The following is a 14,515-nucleotide window of genomic DNA, read 5'->3' on the forward strand; positions in this document are numbered from 1 at the left end:
CCCTGGGCATTCATGGATTTAACACTGCTTGACTCGTTGTGATGGGAGGGTTCCCTATGGTTACCCATCTGAAATTTCTACCTTTGGGGACTCAGGCTATCAGCTCCCGTGACCGTGAGTGGGTTGTCTTGCCCATGGCTGTCCCCCCTGACATAGTGCTTGGCACATAGCATATGCTCAATAAATAGTTGATGAAAATGATTGGCACAGACAGGCCCATGTACCGGGAGACATCCTCCCTGGCCACACGGCTGGCTGCCTCACCTCAACACACCTCTGTTGTTCTCAACGCACCCTTGCAGGCAGGTTTGCTCAGGACGTGGTTTAAAGAGAAAAAAAAAAAATGCATTTGAAATGCAAAAATAACCCTAGTGAAGTATCCTAAAGATGCGACTTACTCTGCAATGTGTCCAAATAAGAAAATGGACTGATAGATCTAGAGAAGGATGGACAGACAAAGAGGTGGTAAGCAAGGACAAACATAAGAAAGTGTCAAGGGTAGCAGCATGTACTGGATGATAGGGGGTCTGTGGGAGAGAATGACTTTTTTTGGCATTTGGAGGTTTTTCATAATAAAGTGGCAGGGGGAAAATGGGTTAAAAGGCCACTTGACTTTAAAGAGCTGGAGAATATAGTGGGAAAGGCAAACCAAGGCAGAAGTTGGGATGCCAAGTTTGGCAGCACCCCACTTTCATGACGCAGACAAGCTGTACGTGCAAGGACAGGGGTCTTGTTCAAGTGGTTTGGGCAGGGGAGCTCTAGATTCTGCTGATCTGGAGGGAGAGACTTCAGTGAATGTGGAGCTGGCCCCCAGCCAAGGCCTGGCCTAGGAGTGCCAGGGTCTTGATGGGGATCTGAATAAAGATGTTGGTTGGAGAAGAGTGCAGACACATCTAGATGGTGTCCTCCTGTTTCAGGATATTTAACCTTTGCAAAGGTTCAGGATTTCTGGGCAAGCAAAAAGCCCAGCAAGGTTGGGTCTGACTCAGCCCGAGTGCCTGGCCCCAACTCTTACCAGCTATGTGGTCTTGGGCAAGTCTGTTCATCTTGGAGCTAGAGTTTTCTTGGCTATCAAAGTGAGGATAGAGTGTAGCTTGCACTTCAGGGGTTCTGAGGATCCTATGGGATGAAGTCAGGGCACCACACGTAGCCAGGCGCCATCACTCTGAGCATCCGGGTTGGAGCCAGGCTGCCCACAGAGGCCTCTGTCCAGGCTCGTCAGGGAAAGGACTTTCAGCTGATTGCCACTCTGCGGACCTCAGTATCATCCGCCGGCTGACAGTATCATGTACCCATTTGTGAAATCAAGCCGAAATGACTAAGTCCACCTGTGGCCCTCTGGGAAAGAAACTCCTCTCAGAGCTCTGTGTTCCTCAGATAGGGGCTTGTTCAAGATCTCAGCCGACGGAGGAGGCTAGTGGGCTCCAGGGAAGTCACCCAGCGAGGTGGCCTTCATTTTCTGGTCCAGATAATAAGTCAAGGCCAAAGTGCTTCCTTTAAAAAATACTTTATTCCACACATCTCCTGGTAGGCTCGCTCCCACCCCCACCATTTCTGGGTAGCAGCTAGTTATCGACTTATCTTTCCCTCCAAAGCCAAGGGCACCTCTTGCACAGGGCAACATTCAGGTCCCCAGGCAGCATAGATTTCTGCTCCCACCAACTGGTCTCAGGATGGGACAATCGACCATTCATCTTCCTCCCACCCCTCACTGCCCCTTTGACACCGTCCTCTGCCAGGACTGTCACTGGCTGACAGCCAAACTATTTTTTTTTTTCAACTCAGGCATCCCCAAGTGTCCTGGCTTGTGGGGGCTTCCCTGGGCATCCTCGCCAGCCTCTGAACTGGCCAGGCATGACATTTGGTGTCCTCAGACAAACTGCCCATCCCAGTAGTAGGAGGTGGCTAATTGGCCCCATTACTGGCACCCGAGGACCGAGGGATGGGGCCAGAAGGAGAGCAGACCCTGACACTGGGAAGCCTTCAGAGCCCAGTGCTGGTGGGCATGTTACAGAGGTCTCCCTGAGCAAATCAGTGGGGCCCTTGTGGCTAAGTCCCTAACAGCTCTGCCCCTTTGGGCAGGATCCCCCCCATAGACATCAGGGCATCAGGTGAGGAAGTGACAGCAGACAAGCCTCCCCAAGGAGCGTAGTGGTAATCATAGCAGTGACCCTCACCAGACAGCTAGGCTGTGAGCCTGGTGATGGTGTCCCTGCTGCCTCTATACTCCCAACCTGGCCACAGGGTGCATGCAGGGGGAGGGAAGGGGTAGGCGGAGGGCGAGGAGCCACATGGAAGCTGTTTTCCAAGGTCCTGAAATTTATGGTCAGACCATTCTGCTCATTTACCGTCCCTCTCTCAAAAAACAGAATCTCGAAGCATGGCCTACCAATGAGACATTCCTGGCCATCTAGGGAGCAATATATCATTTTCTTCTCTTAAAAAATCATTCATACCCTTTCCTGGGTGACTTGATGGTATCCAAGTAAGTATCGTTACAAAAATAGGGTTTGGTTTTTTTTTTTTTTTTTCTTGTCTCTGTCCTTCTTTCCTCAGCCCATTTATTCTGCTGAAATAGAGAAGATGCTTCCATCAAGAGTTGGTCTCAGAGTAAAAAAAAAAAAAAATAACAGATTCCATGATCTGATACAAAACAAGCCTAAAAGAACACCTGTATCCCGCACACCAGGCACCAGAAAGCAAAAGGAAACTGGAGTCTTTGGGTTCACTTTGATTCAGTGACGCAGCAAAACATGTTGTTTCAAGAGACACTAGCACGAACTTCCCAGCAATGGAGAGGAAGCTATTTCTGTTTGGAAGGGGACACTCCTGAGCCTTTTATTGAGACAAGAGTGAGTGGGAGGCCAGCAGCCCTGCAGAAATGCCCAGAATTCTTTTTTTAAAGCAAACCCCCAAGGCTTGCGGTAGGCGGGTCAACATGGTTTCTCTTGCCTGTGGTCCTGCAAGTGGCCTGGTGGGCAGGGGTCAGGTGGAGGCGGGACTGTCCATGGTAGACAGGAGGTGAATGACTTGAGCTCGCTCGGCTGGGCTGATGTGCTGGCTCATGTACACTATGCAGTCCACGGCCACTTCAGGATTGTCTTGAACCAGGCTACGGGGGAGGGCAGAGAAGGGCTGGGGTCATTCCCGCCACTTAGGTCGGGACAGTCCCCAGAATTCCTGTGCAGGGCCATGTCATGTTCCTGGGTGAGTGACAGACAATCCAGAGCTTCCAAACCTCTTCATGCTGTGGTCACCATGGGGGAGTCGGTCCCACATGGCAGGAGAGAAGACCACCCAGGGATGAGAACGCCTCAAAGGACAGTGGACTCAATCAGCCTCCAGCCATGTGACTGGACAGCCAGCATGTCCTCTGCACCTCAGGTTCATTCCCCAAATAGGATCCCACATGATCAAGTACCTACCTCATAGGGAAGCCCATTGGAATGGGGTGAGCAAATCCTTTGGGAAGGCTAATACCAAATGGGAGCCAGCAGCCTACAGCCTAGCAGTTGAGAACTTGGGTTCTCATGAATGTACACTGGCTGTGACCTTGGAGGGGGTCTCTCTATCATATTCCAGCCAGGAATACAGCTCTGAGCTGCGGACCTCAGCCCAAGGCCCGGAGACCATGCAGCCACTCTGGAGTCAGGCAGATGGAGGTAAATCCTGGCTTCAGCACTTGCCAAGAAGTCCAAGGGATGTGCTGGTGGGCAGGGTGGCCACTCACCGTCTGATGGCCTTGAGGACAGAGTCTCGCTTCAAGCACCTGATGTTCTCATGGATGGTGGAACGCAGGCTGTTCCCCGTCTGCCAGTGTTGTTCCAGCCACTGTACCACCATCTGGTTGTTGTCCCACAGGTAGGCCTGGGGAAGGGAGGAGAGGCTGCCTCAGAGAGGGACCCCACCACCGAGCAGGCTAGCCTCTGGCCCCTCACACCCCCATCCCCCTCTCCACCCTGGGCTCACCTTGACGGCCCCCTCCGTCTCCACAAACCACCGGCGCAGCATGGACTGGACGTGCACGTGGCTCAGCTCACTGCTGACCTGCAGGATTTCCTGCTTGACCTGGTCCTCCAGCAGGAGGCGGCGCAGACGCCAGTACAGGAAGGTGCGTGCAGTCTTCCACTCCAGGATGTCCTGCAGACAATCCTCAGGCCTGAGCCCTCCGAGAAGGAGGGAGGAGATGCAGGGCCCCATGTGGGGCTGGGCCCTGCACCGGGCACAGGCTCTGTGATCATTCCTACTTTATAGACCAGGCAGCTGGGGCTTGTAGGAGGTGAAGGAACCTGCCAGGGGTCGGGGGTAGGGGGCAGAGCCGAGATCCCACCAGAATGCTATGCTGGCTGACCAGAGGCACAGAGGGCTTAGGCTGGCTGTGGGTGGGGGGACAGGGAGCACCACACACAGGGTGGTAGGTGACTGTAGGACATCCTCATGGGGGCAGGACAATGGGGTGGGGCTTGTTAGGGTTGGTAGTGGGTGAGTACAGGTCTCATCTGGGTTCCCATCAGTCCCAAATCTGGCCCAGCAGTTATAGACACATACAGAGGTCAGAGGTCAGACTGATGGTCCCCAAACCTGGCTGCCTGTTGGAATCTCCTGGGGCTTTGAAACCATAGTGTGCCGGGCTCTTATCCTTTGATACTCTGATTTAATTGGTCTGGAGAACCACCGGGGCCCTGGGATTTTTTGTTTTTTAATAGCTCCACAGGTGCTTCTAATGTGTAGCATTCCCACCCAGATCCCCTCCTTTGGAAACCATGTGGCCCCACAGTGGCAGGCTCTTACAAAGATGGCACCCTTCTCCAGCATGCAGATGGGCTTGTCATGGAGGCTGGCGAACTGCACCGCCACCTGGTGGTAGATGGGCAGCAGCAGGTCCTCCCTGGCCTTCAGCTGGCCCTCCAGGTCCTTGCGATCCTTGTCGGAGAGCTCAGACATTCCTGAGGGCAAGGGCACAAACCATGGTTGGTGGCATAGACCTGTGCTTTAATCCCAACCATACCCCAAATCGAAATCAAGCTGCTCCTGCGATCCCAGAAATGCACTCATGATGGTAAGACAGTACTCAGCATGCAACCGTGAACGTCCACCGCCACCCCCCACCCTTTTCAGAAAGCACCACTATCCTTATGGGATACAATCAGTTACTATTTCTAATACATGTTGCAAAGTATACTGAGGGGAAATTATAAGCAACTCTGCCAATTTCACACCTTAGATGAAATAGACAAATCCTTTGAAATATACAAATCAGGGAAGCTCTGCCAAGAGGAAACAGATAACCTGAATAGTCCTATATATAATAAAGGGGGATTTGTAACCAGAAACCTCCTATCAGGGATACCTGGGTGGCTCAATGGCTGAGCATCTGCCTTTGGCTCAGTTTGTGATCCCAGGGTCCTGGGATCGAATCCTGCATTAGGCTCCCTACAGGGAGTCTGCTTCTCCCTCTACCTATGTTTCTGCCTCTCTCTCTGTGTCTCTCATGAATAAATAAATAAAATCTTAAAAAAAGAGAAATCTATCAAAGATTTAAAGAAATAATGCCAATTCAAACTCAGAAAACAGGAGAGTACACTTCCTAACTCATCAGCATTACTCTGATACCAAACCAAAGAAATCACACACATCTCTTGTAAAGAGCACAGTTATAAAGATATTGCCACCCAGTATGGACTTTTTTTTTTTTTTTTTTAAGAGAGAGAGCACACAAGTGGGAGTAAGGGGGGAGGGAGAGGAGAGAGACAACGTCAAGCAGGTGTCACGGTCAGAGCAGAACATGATGTGGGGCTTGATCTCATGACCCTGAGATCATGACTTGAGCTGAAATCAAGAGTCAGACGCTGAACTGCCCGAGCCACCCAGGCACCCCCCATATGGACTTTTAAGAGAATTATATCTAAGGTTGCAAGTGAAACAAAGCTATCAGCTCAAACAAAACTGGTAAAATATTTTAACTGGATGGAAAATTCTAAAGGGATGTTTTGCCTGTGAAAATTCTGATCTTCTTCATCAGCCCCAAATACTTCCATTTTTATATTGTGTGTGTGTTGAGAAATAAATACACTAAGGCATTAAAGAGGTTTTTTTTTTGTTTTTTTTTTTAAGGCATTGACTTTGCTATATGAAAACACTTTGAAAATATCTCACCAGGGATCTCTGGGTGGCACAGCGGTTTAGCGCCTGCCTTTGGCCCAGGGCGTGATCCTGGAGACCCGGGATCGAATCCCATGTCGGGCTCCAGGTGCATGGAGCCTGCTTCTCCCTCTGCCTATGTCTCTGTGCCGCCACCGCCCCCCCCCCGTGACTATCATAAATAAATAAATTAAAAAAAAAACTTTATAAAAAAAAAAAGAAAGACAATATCTCACCATTTTTTTAGCTGTGTTTTGGTACATTTCACTGTTTTCACCATACTAGAAACCTCCAATGGTGGAGCAGGCTGGGCCTCTCTTGCCCTCTGAGAGATGATGCATTCTAACCCTCTTACCTAGCCCTTCCATGAGTTTCTTGCAAACTGGGTCGATCCTTCTCATAGTCTTTATCAGATCTTTCTTTCGGTACTTAATCTCCACTGTGCCCTCTGGCTCCAGAATATTTGCCCTGAAAAAAGAAGAGGGAAGGTCTATGAGATGTTCCCCAATAAATAGCCAGGAGATGTGGGGGTGCCGTCAGAAGAGCCAGGAAATCTGGGTATGAGTTCTTAGCTCTTTCATGGACTCACTTTGTGACCTCAGGCAAGTCAGAGGGGACTCTCTGGTCATCTGCTTCTATAGCCATAAAATGGGGGCTGAGCCAACTTCTTTAATTCAAGTTTTCTGAACCCTGGGAGGCTCCTTCAGCTCTGAGCACATATGACCTTCTCCAAAACAGCCTAGCCTTCCTGCTCTTCAGCCACAGTTCTTTGTGACTTTTCTAATGTCTGTTCTCCTCAGGCCACGATACTGTTGCTGATCTCCTTAAAGCTCACAGAGTCACAATGAAGGGGCCAGCATGATCTAGTATGAGCTGGCCTCCTATTTCAACCCTCTCACTCACCCCTCAGACTGCCCATCCCCATCCTCTTTTGATAGCTTGGAAGCCCTGAGGAATACTCTATGGAGCTTTGAGCTTCCTGGTGGCCAGAGTGAAAAGTTCATGATTGACCCCACTGGAAGCTGCCTGTGTCCTGAGTCTTCCTGGAGGCCTGACCTCAACAGCCCCCAGCGATGGTCTAGGTGCACTGAAGGCAGACAGGCATGGCTCATTTGCACCACATCACAATGTCTACCATAATGCCTGGCATAGAGTTTGTACTCAATAAATCTTGAATGAAGGAATGCATGAATGTCACAGGAAGAGGAAGCCTCTATCTTGGGCAGAATTACTCCTGAGGTCTTTACGTCCTAGACAGCATGTAGCACAGAGTCTTCACTTTAAAGTCACTCAAACACTGTGTGGCAAGTATTACTGTCATTATTCTTTCTATAAACGCTCCTGGGATGAATTCCTCCCTAAATACCACCAAGGTTTTCTCTCTTCTGAAGAACTGATATCCTCTCACCCAAGTATCATTTCTATCATTGGTTCAGCCACTATTTTCCAACCACCCCCTAGCAGGTAGGCATGGTGCTAGGCCCTGGGTTATAAAATCAAATAAAGCACAGCCCCTACAGGAACTCATAGCTCTGGGAGAGAATCAGAGTCTAGTGAGAATTAGATAACTGTTGTATTTCCCTTTTTATCCTGGTGGTCAGGAAGCTCAGGTGCTTTCTGTCTTTCCTTATTTTTTTATTGCAAACTTCCTTGGGAAGCAGGTGAGTATAAGTCATGAAAGTACAAACAATAGTTCTGCTGCCTCTGGCTACAGCCACTAACTCTGAGACAATTTTTTTTAAGATTTATTTATTTATTTGAGAGAGAGAGAGAGAGAGAGAGAGAGAGAGCTCGCACAAGTGGATGGAGGGGTAAGAGGGAAAAAAAGAAACACATTCCGTGCTGAGCAGGGAGCCCAATATGGGGCTCAATCCCAGGATTCTGGGTTCAGGACCTGAGCCAAAGGCAGATGCTTAACTGCATGAGCTACCCAGGTGCCCCTCTTCTGCGAAAATCTACTTGAGCACTGGATGCTAGTTTCAGATTGGTAAAACTAGAGGCTCTCCATCCTTCAGAAACTCAGAATACCAGGTGCCTGGGTGGCTCAGTCAGTTAAGCGTCTGCCTTCAGCCTAGGTCATGATCTCAGGATCCTGGGATTGAGTCCCAAATGGGATGGGCTCCCTCTCAGTGGGGAGCCTGCTCCTCCCTCTCCCTGTACTCCTTCCCCCTACTCCTGCTCTCTCTCTTGCTCTCTCTCAAATAAATACAAAAAATCTTAAAGAAACAGAAAAAGGGGAAAGAGAAACTCAGAATGACCTTGCAATTCCTGGCCAGAGGCTCAAAGGTGATGGGGCCTCAGGACTAGGAGGTGAGAACAAGCAAAGGTTCAGCCAGGTGGAGGAAGTGATGCACCCACCTGCTCTCCTTGTCTGCATACGTTTCTATGCACAAGGGGTTGATGGAGGAGTCCACGACCACCCAGGAGCCCCCCCGGAGCTCTGCATAGGGTGGGATGTAGATCAGGACGGGCTGTTTGTACTGTCTGAGACTGTCTACAATGTAGGCTCCAAACTTCAGCATCTGGTCATACATGTCTGAAAAGCAAAGCAGTCACCTGGCAAGAAGGCTTCAGGCCCTAACATCTGTCCACACACCAAGTCCACAGCCCTCCTCATCCTTGGGAACCTGAGAAGGAGTGTTCAGCTGGGATGCTTGGTGGCACCACAGAAAGAGCACTGGGCTGGGAGTCAGGCGTGGGCCTAGGTTCAGATGTCACCCTGACTGTCCATGTGACCTCAGACACATCATTCTCCCTCCCTGGGCCTCAGGGTTCCCATCTGTAAAAGGAGGTTTAGTGCCCTCCTGGGGATTCCTTCCAGCTCTGACTCTGGGATGCCCTGGCCGGTGAGAGCACCCCCTCCTGATCCTGCCATTTCTAGCACACAGACACCTTACCCATGTCCTTGCCTCCTGCTCACACGCAGTATGACCCTTATTTTCTACCAAGATGTGGCCCTCCAAGTACCAGGCCCTTTACATGGTTATATTGCAATGATAAAATTGGCCATCATCACACCAAGAGCTAACTAACACCATGTACCAGTGATCAGCTCGTCAAATCCTGACCTCAGACCTCTTGGGTTGGTCATCACCTTAGTCCTTTCATGGGTGTAAAAGCTCCCAGGGCTGCCCTCCCTGCCCTGCCCCTTCATGGCATGATCTCTGGCCAGTCACACTCAGACTCAATTCCTCATCTGTAAAATGGGAAGATGTTACCTGAACTGCTCCCATCCTCAGGACTGTGGAGGTGGGGGGGGGTCTCAGCTAAGAGGATGATGGGGCCATACAGAGTAGAACTGCAGCGCCCCCAGGAGGGGGCTTCCCCATCCTGGGTGCTGGTCGTGTCCCCCCTACCCCATCTCTGCTCTGGGATATATAGAGGAGAGGCAGCCTTACCTTTCATGCCACCAGAGAACCCTCTCCAGTTGGCAAAGATAATCAGGGGCAACCTCTCTCGGTTGAAATCCTTGATGGCCTGGGCTGTCTTATAGGCCGAGTCTGGGAGCCACACCTGGCCTGCCTGCTGGATTATCTGGAACACAGAGCGACCTGGATCAGACTCCCCTGGGTAAGATGGGGACAGTTGCCTGAGCCACACCCTAGAGGGCAGGCAGTCTGGTCTGTGTTGGTACCCACACCAGAGTCAGTGCTCACAGGGAGGGCCCGAAGCTCGTTTGCTAGGGGCCCTGCCTGTTTCTCACACTGCAGCCCTCAGAGTTTCCTTTTGCTTCATTTTCAGGCTCAAAAGGATGCCAAGCCAGTCCGGGCCATGTTGAGTCCTATGACCTACCCTCCGCCTCCTGAGCTCCTCTCAGTCTGTGCCACGGCACACCTTAGAAGCAGTGACAGGGACCGAGGCGGAAGTCAGGAAGGATTCCCCAGGGATGTGTCACTCTCTGAAGAAGATAGGGTGGGACATTTATGCATCCCACAGAAACGGTGCTGGAGAAATGCACCCTCAGGTCCCAGGGCTCCCCAAGGCTCTGGCATGTGACCACCCAGGACCCACTCTTATTGGCTAAGCCACAGCAGTCCCAAATTCCCAGCCCCCTCACCTTCGCCTCTGAATCCAGATTGGCAGGGTCCGCAGGCACCACCACCTCCACGGTCCGCGTCTCCACGGCGATCACTCCAACAGGGATCCCCCCTAGCCTGCAAGGCCCAGCATGAGTAAGCCAGCCTGGATAAGCCAGGTGACACCCCCCCGCCATGGATTCAGAGGTAGATGAGTCCACCCAGCCCAAGCTGACACTCTGTGGGCATCCTGGATACATGGGCACTCATGGCGGGGATGGGGGCATGTGGAGGAGACCACGGTTTTTACTCTGACAGGTTATTTCATTGGAAGGCAAAGAAGCTGCTCTTAGCAAAGCAGTAAGAGCTGCCTCATGAACTGGCGGGCTAGAGCGCTGCTATTGGTGCCCTTCTTGGGACAACGGCCGCTATGGTGATGGGGATGGTCAGGCCAGGGCAGGGACTGGAGCAGCGCTGTCCACTAGAACTTTCTGTGATGCTGAGCACTTGAATTGTGGCAACAGAGGAAGAGGATCTGTTTTCCTCTTTCAATTCATTTTATGTTTTAATGACCATACTTGGCCAGCGGCTACCATGTGGGACGGGGGAGGTGTAGGCACCAAGGCATGTTTGGAAAGGGATATTGAGCTGGAAAGAGCTTCCATTCAGGGGATTCCATGACATCAGGGACTGTCACCACTTGCTACCAGTGGCCCTCTGCCGGGTGCATCCCTGGGTTACTCTTGTTTACGCTCTCAATGACCCTATGAGGCAGGAGGAAGGAAAGCCTTTAAGTAAATGAAGAACTTCCACATGGAAGGGGGAGCAGATCTCGTTTTAGGTTTTAAAAAAATGTTTTAAAATAAAACACAGAGGAGTAGCTGTTAATTCTAGGCTTAGTATTTTAATACTTATTTATTGCCCAGGAGAGAAATAATAGCAACCACAAAGAGAGTACTAGCAACCACTACCACTTATGATTTTTTTTTTAATGATTTTTTTAAAATAGGTTCTATGCCTGGCATGGAGCCTAACACAGAACTCAAACTCACAACCCTGAGATCAAGAGCTGGATGCTTCCCCGACCGAGCCACTCAGGCCCCCGCATTCATGATATTGTAAGTGCTTAACATACATCATCACAAACAGTCCTCGGGGGGGTAGGATTATCATCCCCATCTTGCAGATGAAGATGCAAAGGGTCAAAGAAGGTGAGTGACAGGGCTGGGCTTGACCTCAGATCTAATTCCAGAGCCAGAACGTGTAGCAACTACATCATACCAGGAATCTGAATGGTAAATTATAAGGACACTGTTTTGGGCTCCACATAGGGAAGGATCTTACAGGGAGTGGGACATGTCTAAAAAATGAGGACTACACCACTGATGAGTGAGCTGCTCAGCTCTGGAAGCATCCAAGCATTTAAGCCATCCACCAGCTGTGTAGACAAGGGGGTTCCTGACCATGGTCCTCCTGAAATGGAATTCATAGTTTGGAGTGTCTGTGCAGTTAGCTGGTGGGAGCACCAAGAGCTATCTTCTGATTCCCAAAGGGGGCCCATGGTCCCCTTGGCTAGGGAGCCCTGCCTCAGGGCTAGACACTAGGAGCGAGGGTGCTGACTCCCAAGAATAAGTTGGCTGAGATGCCTACTAAGGCCACAGAAAGATCTAGACTTTATGAAGAAAGTCATCATCCAGAAAACTATTCCCCAGATTTTTTGTATCAGAAAATCCTGAGGTCAAAAGGAAAGTGCTCTTGGGGTCATCTGAGAGAAAAGGACTCATGGCCTAGTGTCTGGAAGTCCCAATGCTGGGGGAGGCCAGGTGAGTGCAGCCCGCCCCATCCTCAAAATTACCTTGCTCGTCCTGTCACCACAGTCTGGGCCCAAGGTGCCATGATTTCCTTGAAACTGCCATAGTCAAAGAATCCACTCTGCCAGGATCCCTTCAGAGCTGTGGAGAAGAGGACAGAGGCCCAGGCCAAAGGGTTGGATTGGGTTGATGAGGATCCCCAGGGTCTGCCTGGTGGGACAGATAAACTGGCCTTTGACAGCCCAAACATCTGTTTCTCCTAAAAACCATACAGAACCCAATCCCATTAAAAAACAAAACACAATATTAAAAAACTAAAAAAACAAAAAAACCTGGCTGCAGAAAATATGCCAAGTCAGGAATCAGCTCACTTGGAACATCTAACTATATCAGCTCCCATCAATGCCAAGCACATGAAGATCCTAATCTCAAGGATCAGCCCAGGAGGCAAAGAGAGTTGACAGGACACCTTCAAAAGGTGGGATTTGGGGAAGAGACCACCTGCCTCGGAAGCCTCATCTTCAATGTGCCGGCTGCAGCCTCACACTTAACTGGGCTGGGGACATCTTCAATTTCCAAAACGGAGAGAGACAGAGACTTGAGACAGAGACAGGGAAGAGACTGAAAAGAGGAGGGGAGTGGAGGAGGGAGGATGTGATGACGTCAGCTGCAGCCATCCCAGGAGAGGAAGCAGTGACAGGAATACACACCACGTGTCCATCACGTGGTCTACACAAGGAGAAAGAAGCCAGGCGACATGAGGGTTGTAAGCCGCCAGGGAGGGAAGCTGCATGCCTCAACGCAAAGCAACCTACGTCCTAGATGGAGACAATGGTCAGAAACCAGTTGGATATTTGATAATCAAGATGAAGCCAGGCCCCTCAGTGCTCACAGGCAAGGAAGCCCAAGAGAAACCTAAGAGTGGCAAGCCAGCCACGGGCCTTCCTGGGCCACAGCCCTGCCCCACCCCGCCCCAGCACCATCCTGTAGGGGATCCCCTATTCCGCACCTCACAGCTGGATTGGCTGGACAGGCCGTTCTCTAAAGGTGGCAGCATCTGAAATTCTAGACTGGGGATTATGGTCATGGGGGTAGCTCAGCTTTCCTGTGCTGTCCTGGCTGCCCAGAATGTAACTGTATACTGCCCAGAGACAAGCCAGCCCCTCTCAGAGAGAGGGACAGAGAGAACGTGTATGCACATGTGAGTGTGCACATCTCTATGTGTGTGAGCATGTAGAAGAGGCCAGGTCAACTGTCCTGGGTAAACCCACGGAGGGCTACTTTAGCAAGGGTTAGCCAAATAGAGGCAAAAAGAGGGAGAGAGGGGGAGTCGGAGGCTCTGAGGTCTGCATTTTTCACCTCTAACCATGGGGCAGTGTGGGGAGACAGGCCATGCCTCCTGTTGCACTTCCCCTCCATCTACCAGGCCCCAGAAATCGGAGGCTGTCTCCACCCCTTCTTGGTTAGCGGCTCAAGAAAAGCACAGAGGAAAAAAAAAAATCCCAATTCCTCCACTCTCACCACATCTGATCTCAGGTGTACTCCTCTGGGATCCACGACCAAGGATCAGTACTTCCACCCCGAGTGTTCCTTCATCCCAGATGCAGAAAAGAAACCCAAGAGCCAAGATTCAAGCAAAGCACTTTAGAACTTACTTGGGTGAGGCCTTCCTGCAAGCAGCCACCGGGGGTCATAGGGAGTCTTGGTTGGGAAGAATCCAACTTCTCTGTCAATGGGGTCCGTGGGCGTGATGATGGGGACTGGGCTGTGATTATCCTAGAAAAGGAAACCAACCCAGTCTCCGGTGCTTGTCGGTGATGCCTGCTATCTGTGTCTCTCCTCTGACCATGATTATGCCTGGTTACGTAGCAGAGCCCAGCCTAACTAGCCAGTCCTCACCAGTATAAGTAGCATTTGGTGAGGACCTGCCGAGACAGCCGGTTCTCATCATTGCACTGAATCACCATGGAAACACCCTGGGGTAGAGGCTCTTGTGATTCCCAATTCACAGATGAGGAAACTGAGGCTCAGAAAGATTAAGAGAATGTCCCAAGGTCTCACTGCTAGCAAGGAGGGAGCCAGGAATCAAATCCAGCCTGTCTGCAAAGCTCCAAGATTCTCTACTGTTCAGTGTTACCTCTTTTGATGAGAGGCAATGACACCCCTTTCCAAAGGATCAGCATTCCTTATAATGGCATTAAAAAAAAAAAAAAAAAAAAAGCAAAGAACAGCCAGTACAGGGCTGGGTGTCCAAGAGGGAAGGAGGGAGGAGTAAAGGAAAATCGACCCCAGCTACAGTGAGGCACTCCCTGTTTCCCAAACGGCCATGTTACCCAGCAACTGAACCTGGTAACAGTCTTCCAGACCCAACGCTGCAGAGGGGGATATACTGCACCTTCGGCATGTAGGACAGCCAGTCCAGGATGGTATAAACGCCCTCGAAGTCATCTGGCACGGTGATGTGGGAGACACCATTGTAATGCATGATCTGCACGCCGCCCAGCTGGTTGTTGGAGGTGTAAACCTCTCTGCCCAGGACCTGCTTTG

General features: G+C 50.7%; 1 protein-coding gene across 5 annotated transcripts in view; it reads right to left on the reverse strand.

Annotated features, from left to right (window-relative positions):
• Nucleotides 1-1,491: 1,491 nt before the first annotated feature.
• ACACB (acetyl-CoA carboxylase beta) overlaps nt 1,492-14,515 on the reverse strand; it is a 131,926-nt gene continuing 118,902 nt past the window's right edge. For all 5 annotated transcript variants that reach the window (XM_038575404.1, XM_038575405.1, XM_038575406.1 and 2 more), the window contains 11 exons: nt 14,364-14,507; nt 13,624-13,744; nt 12,013-12,109; nt 10,199-10,295; nt 9,540-9,675; nt 8,500-8,677; nt 6,497-6,609; nt 4,792-4,946; nt 3,970-4,140; nt 3,731-3,867; nt 1,492-3,112 (listed from right to left, as the gene is read on the reverse strand). In XM_038575404.1, coding sequence (XP_038431332.1) covers nt 2,986-3,112; nt 3,731-3,867; nt 3,970-4,140; nt 4,792-4,946; nt 6,497-6,609; nt 8,500-8,677; nt 9,540-9,675; nt 10,199-10,295; nt 12,013-12,109; nt 13,624-13,744; nt 14,364-14,507 — 1,476 coding nt within the window. In that variant the 3' untranslated portion in view covers nt 1,492-2,985. The remainder of the gene's footprint in view (nt 3,113-3,730; nt 3,868-3,969; nt 4,141-4,791; nt 4,947-6,496; nt 6,610-8,499; nt 8,678-9,539; nt 9,676-10,198; nt 10,296-12,012; nt 12,110-13,623; nt 13,745-14,363; nt 14,508-14,515) is intronic.

The sequence above is a fragment of the Canis lupus genome, chromosome 26 (assembly GCF_011100685.1).
Source record: "Canis lupus familiaris isolate Mischka breed German Shepherd chromosome 26, alternate assembly UU_Cfam_GSD_1.0, whole genome shotgun sequence".
In the NCBI taxonomy this organism is placed as follows: domain Eukaryota; kingdom Metazoa; phylum Chordata; class Mammalia; order Carnivora; family Canidae; genus Canis; species Canis lupus.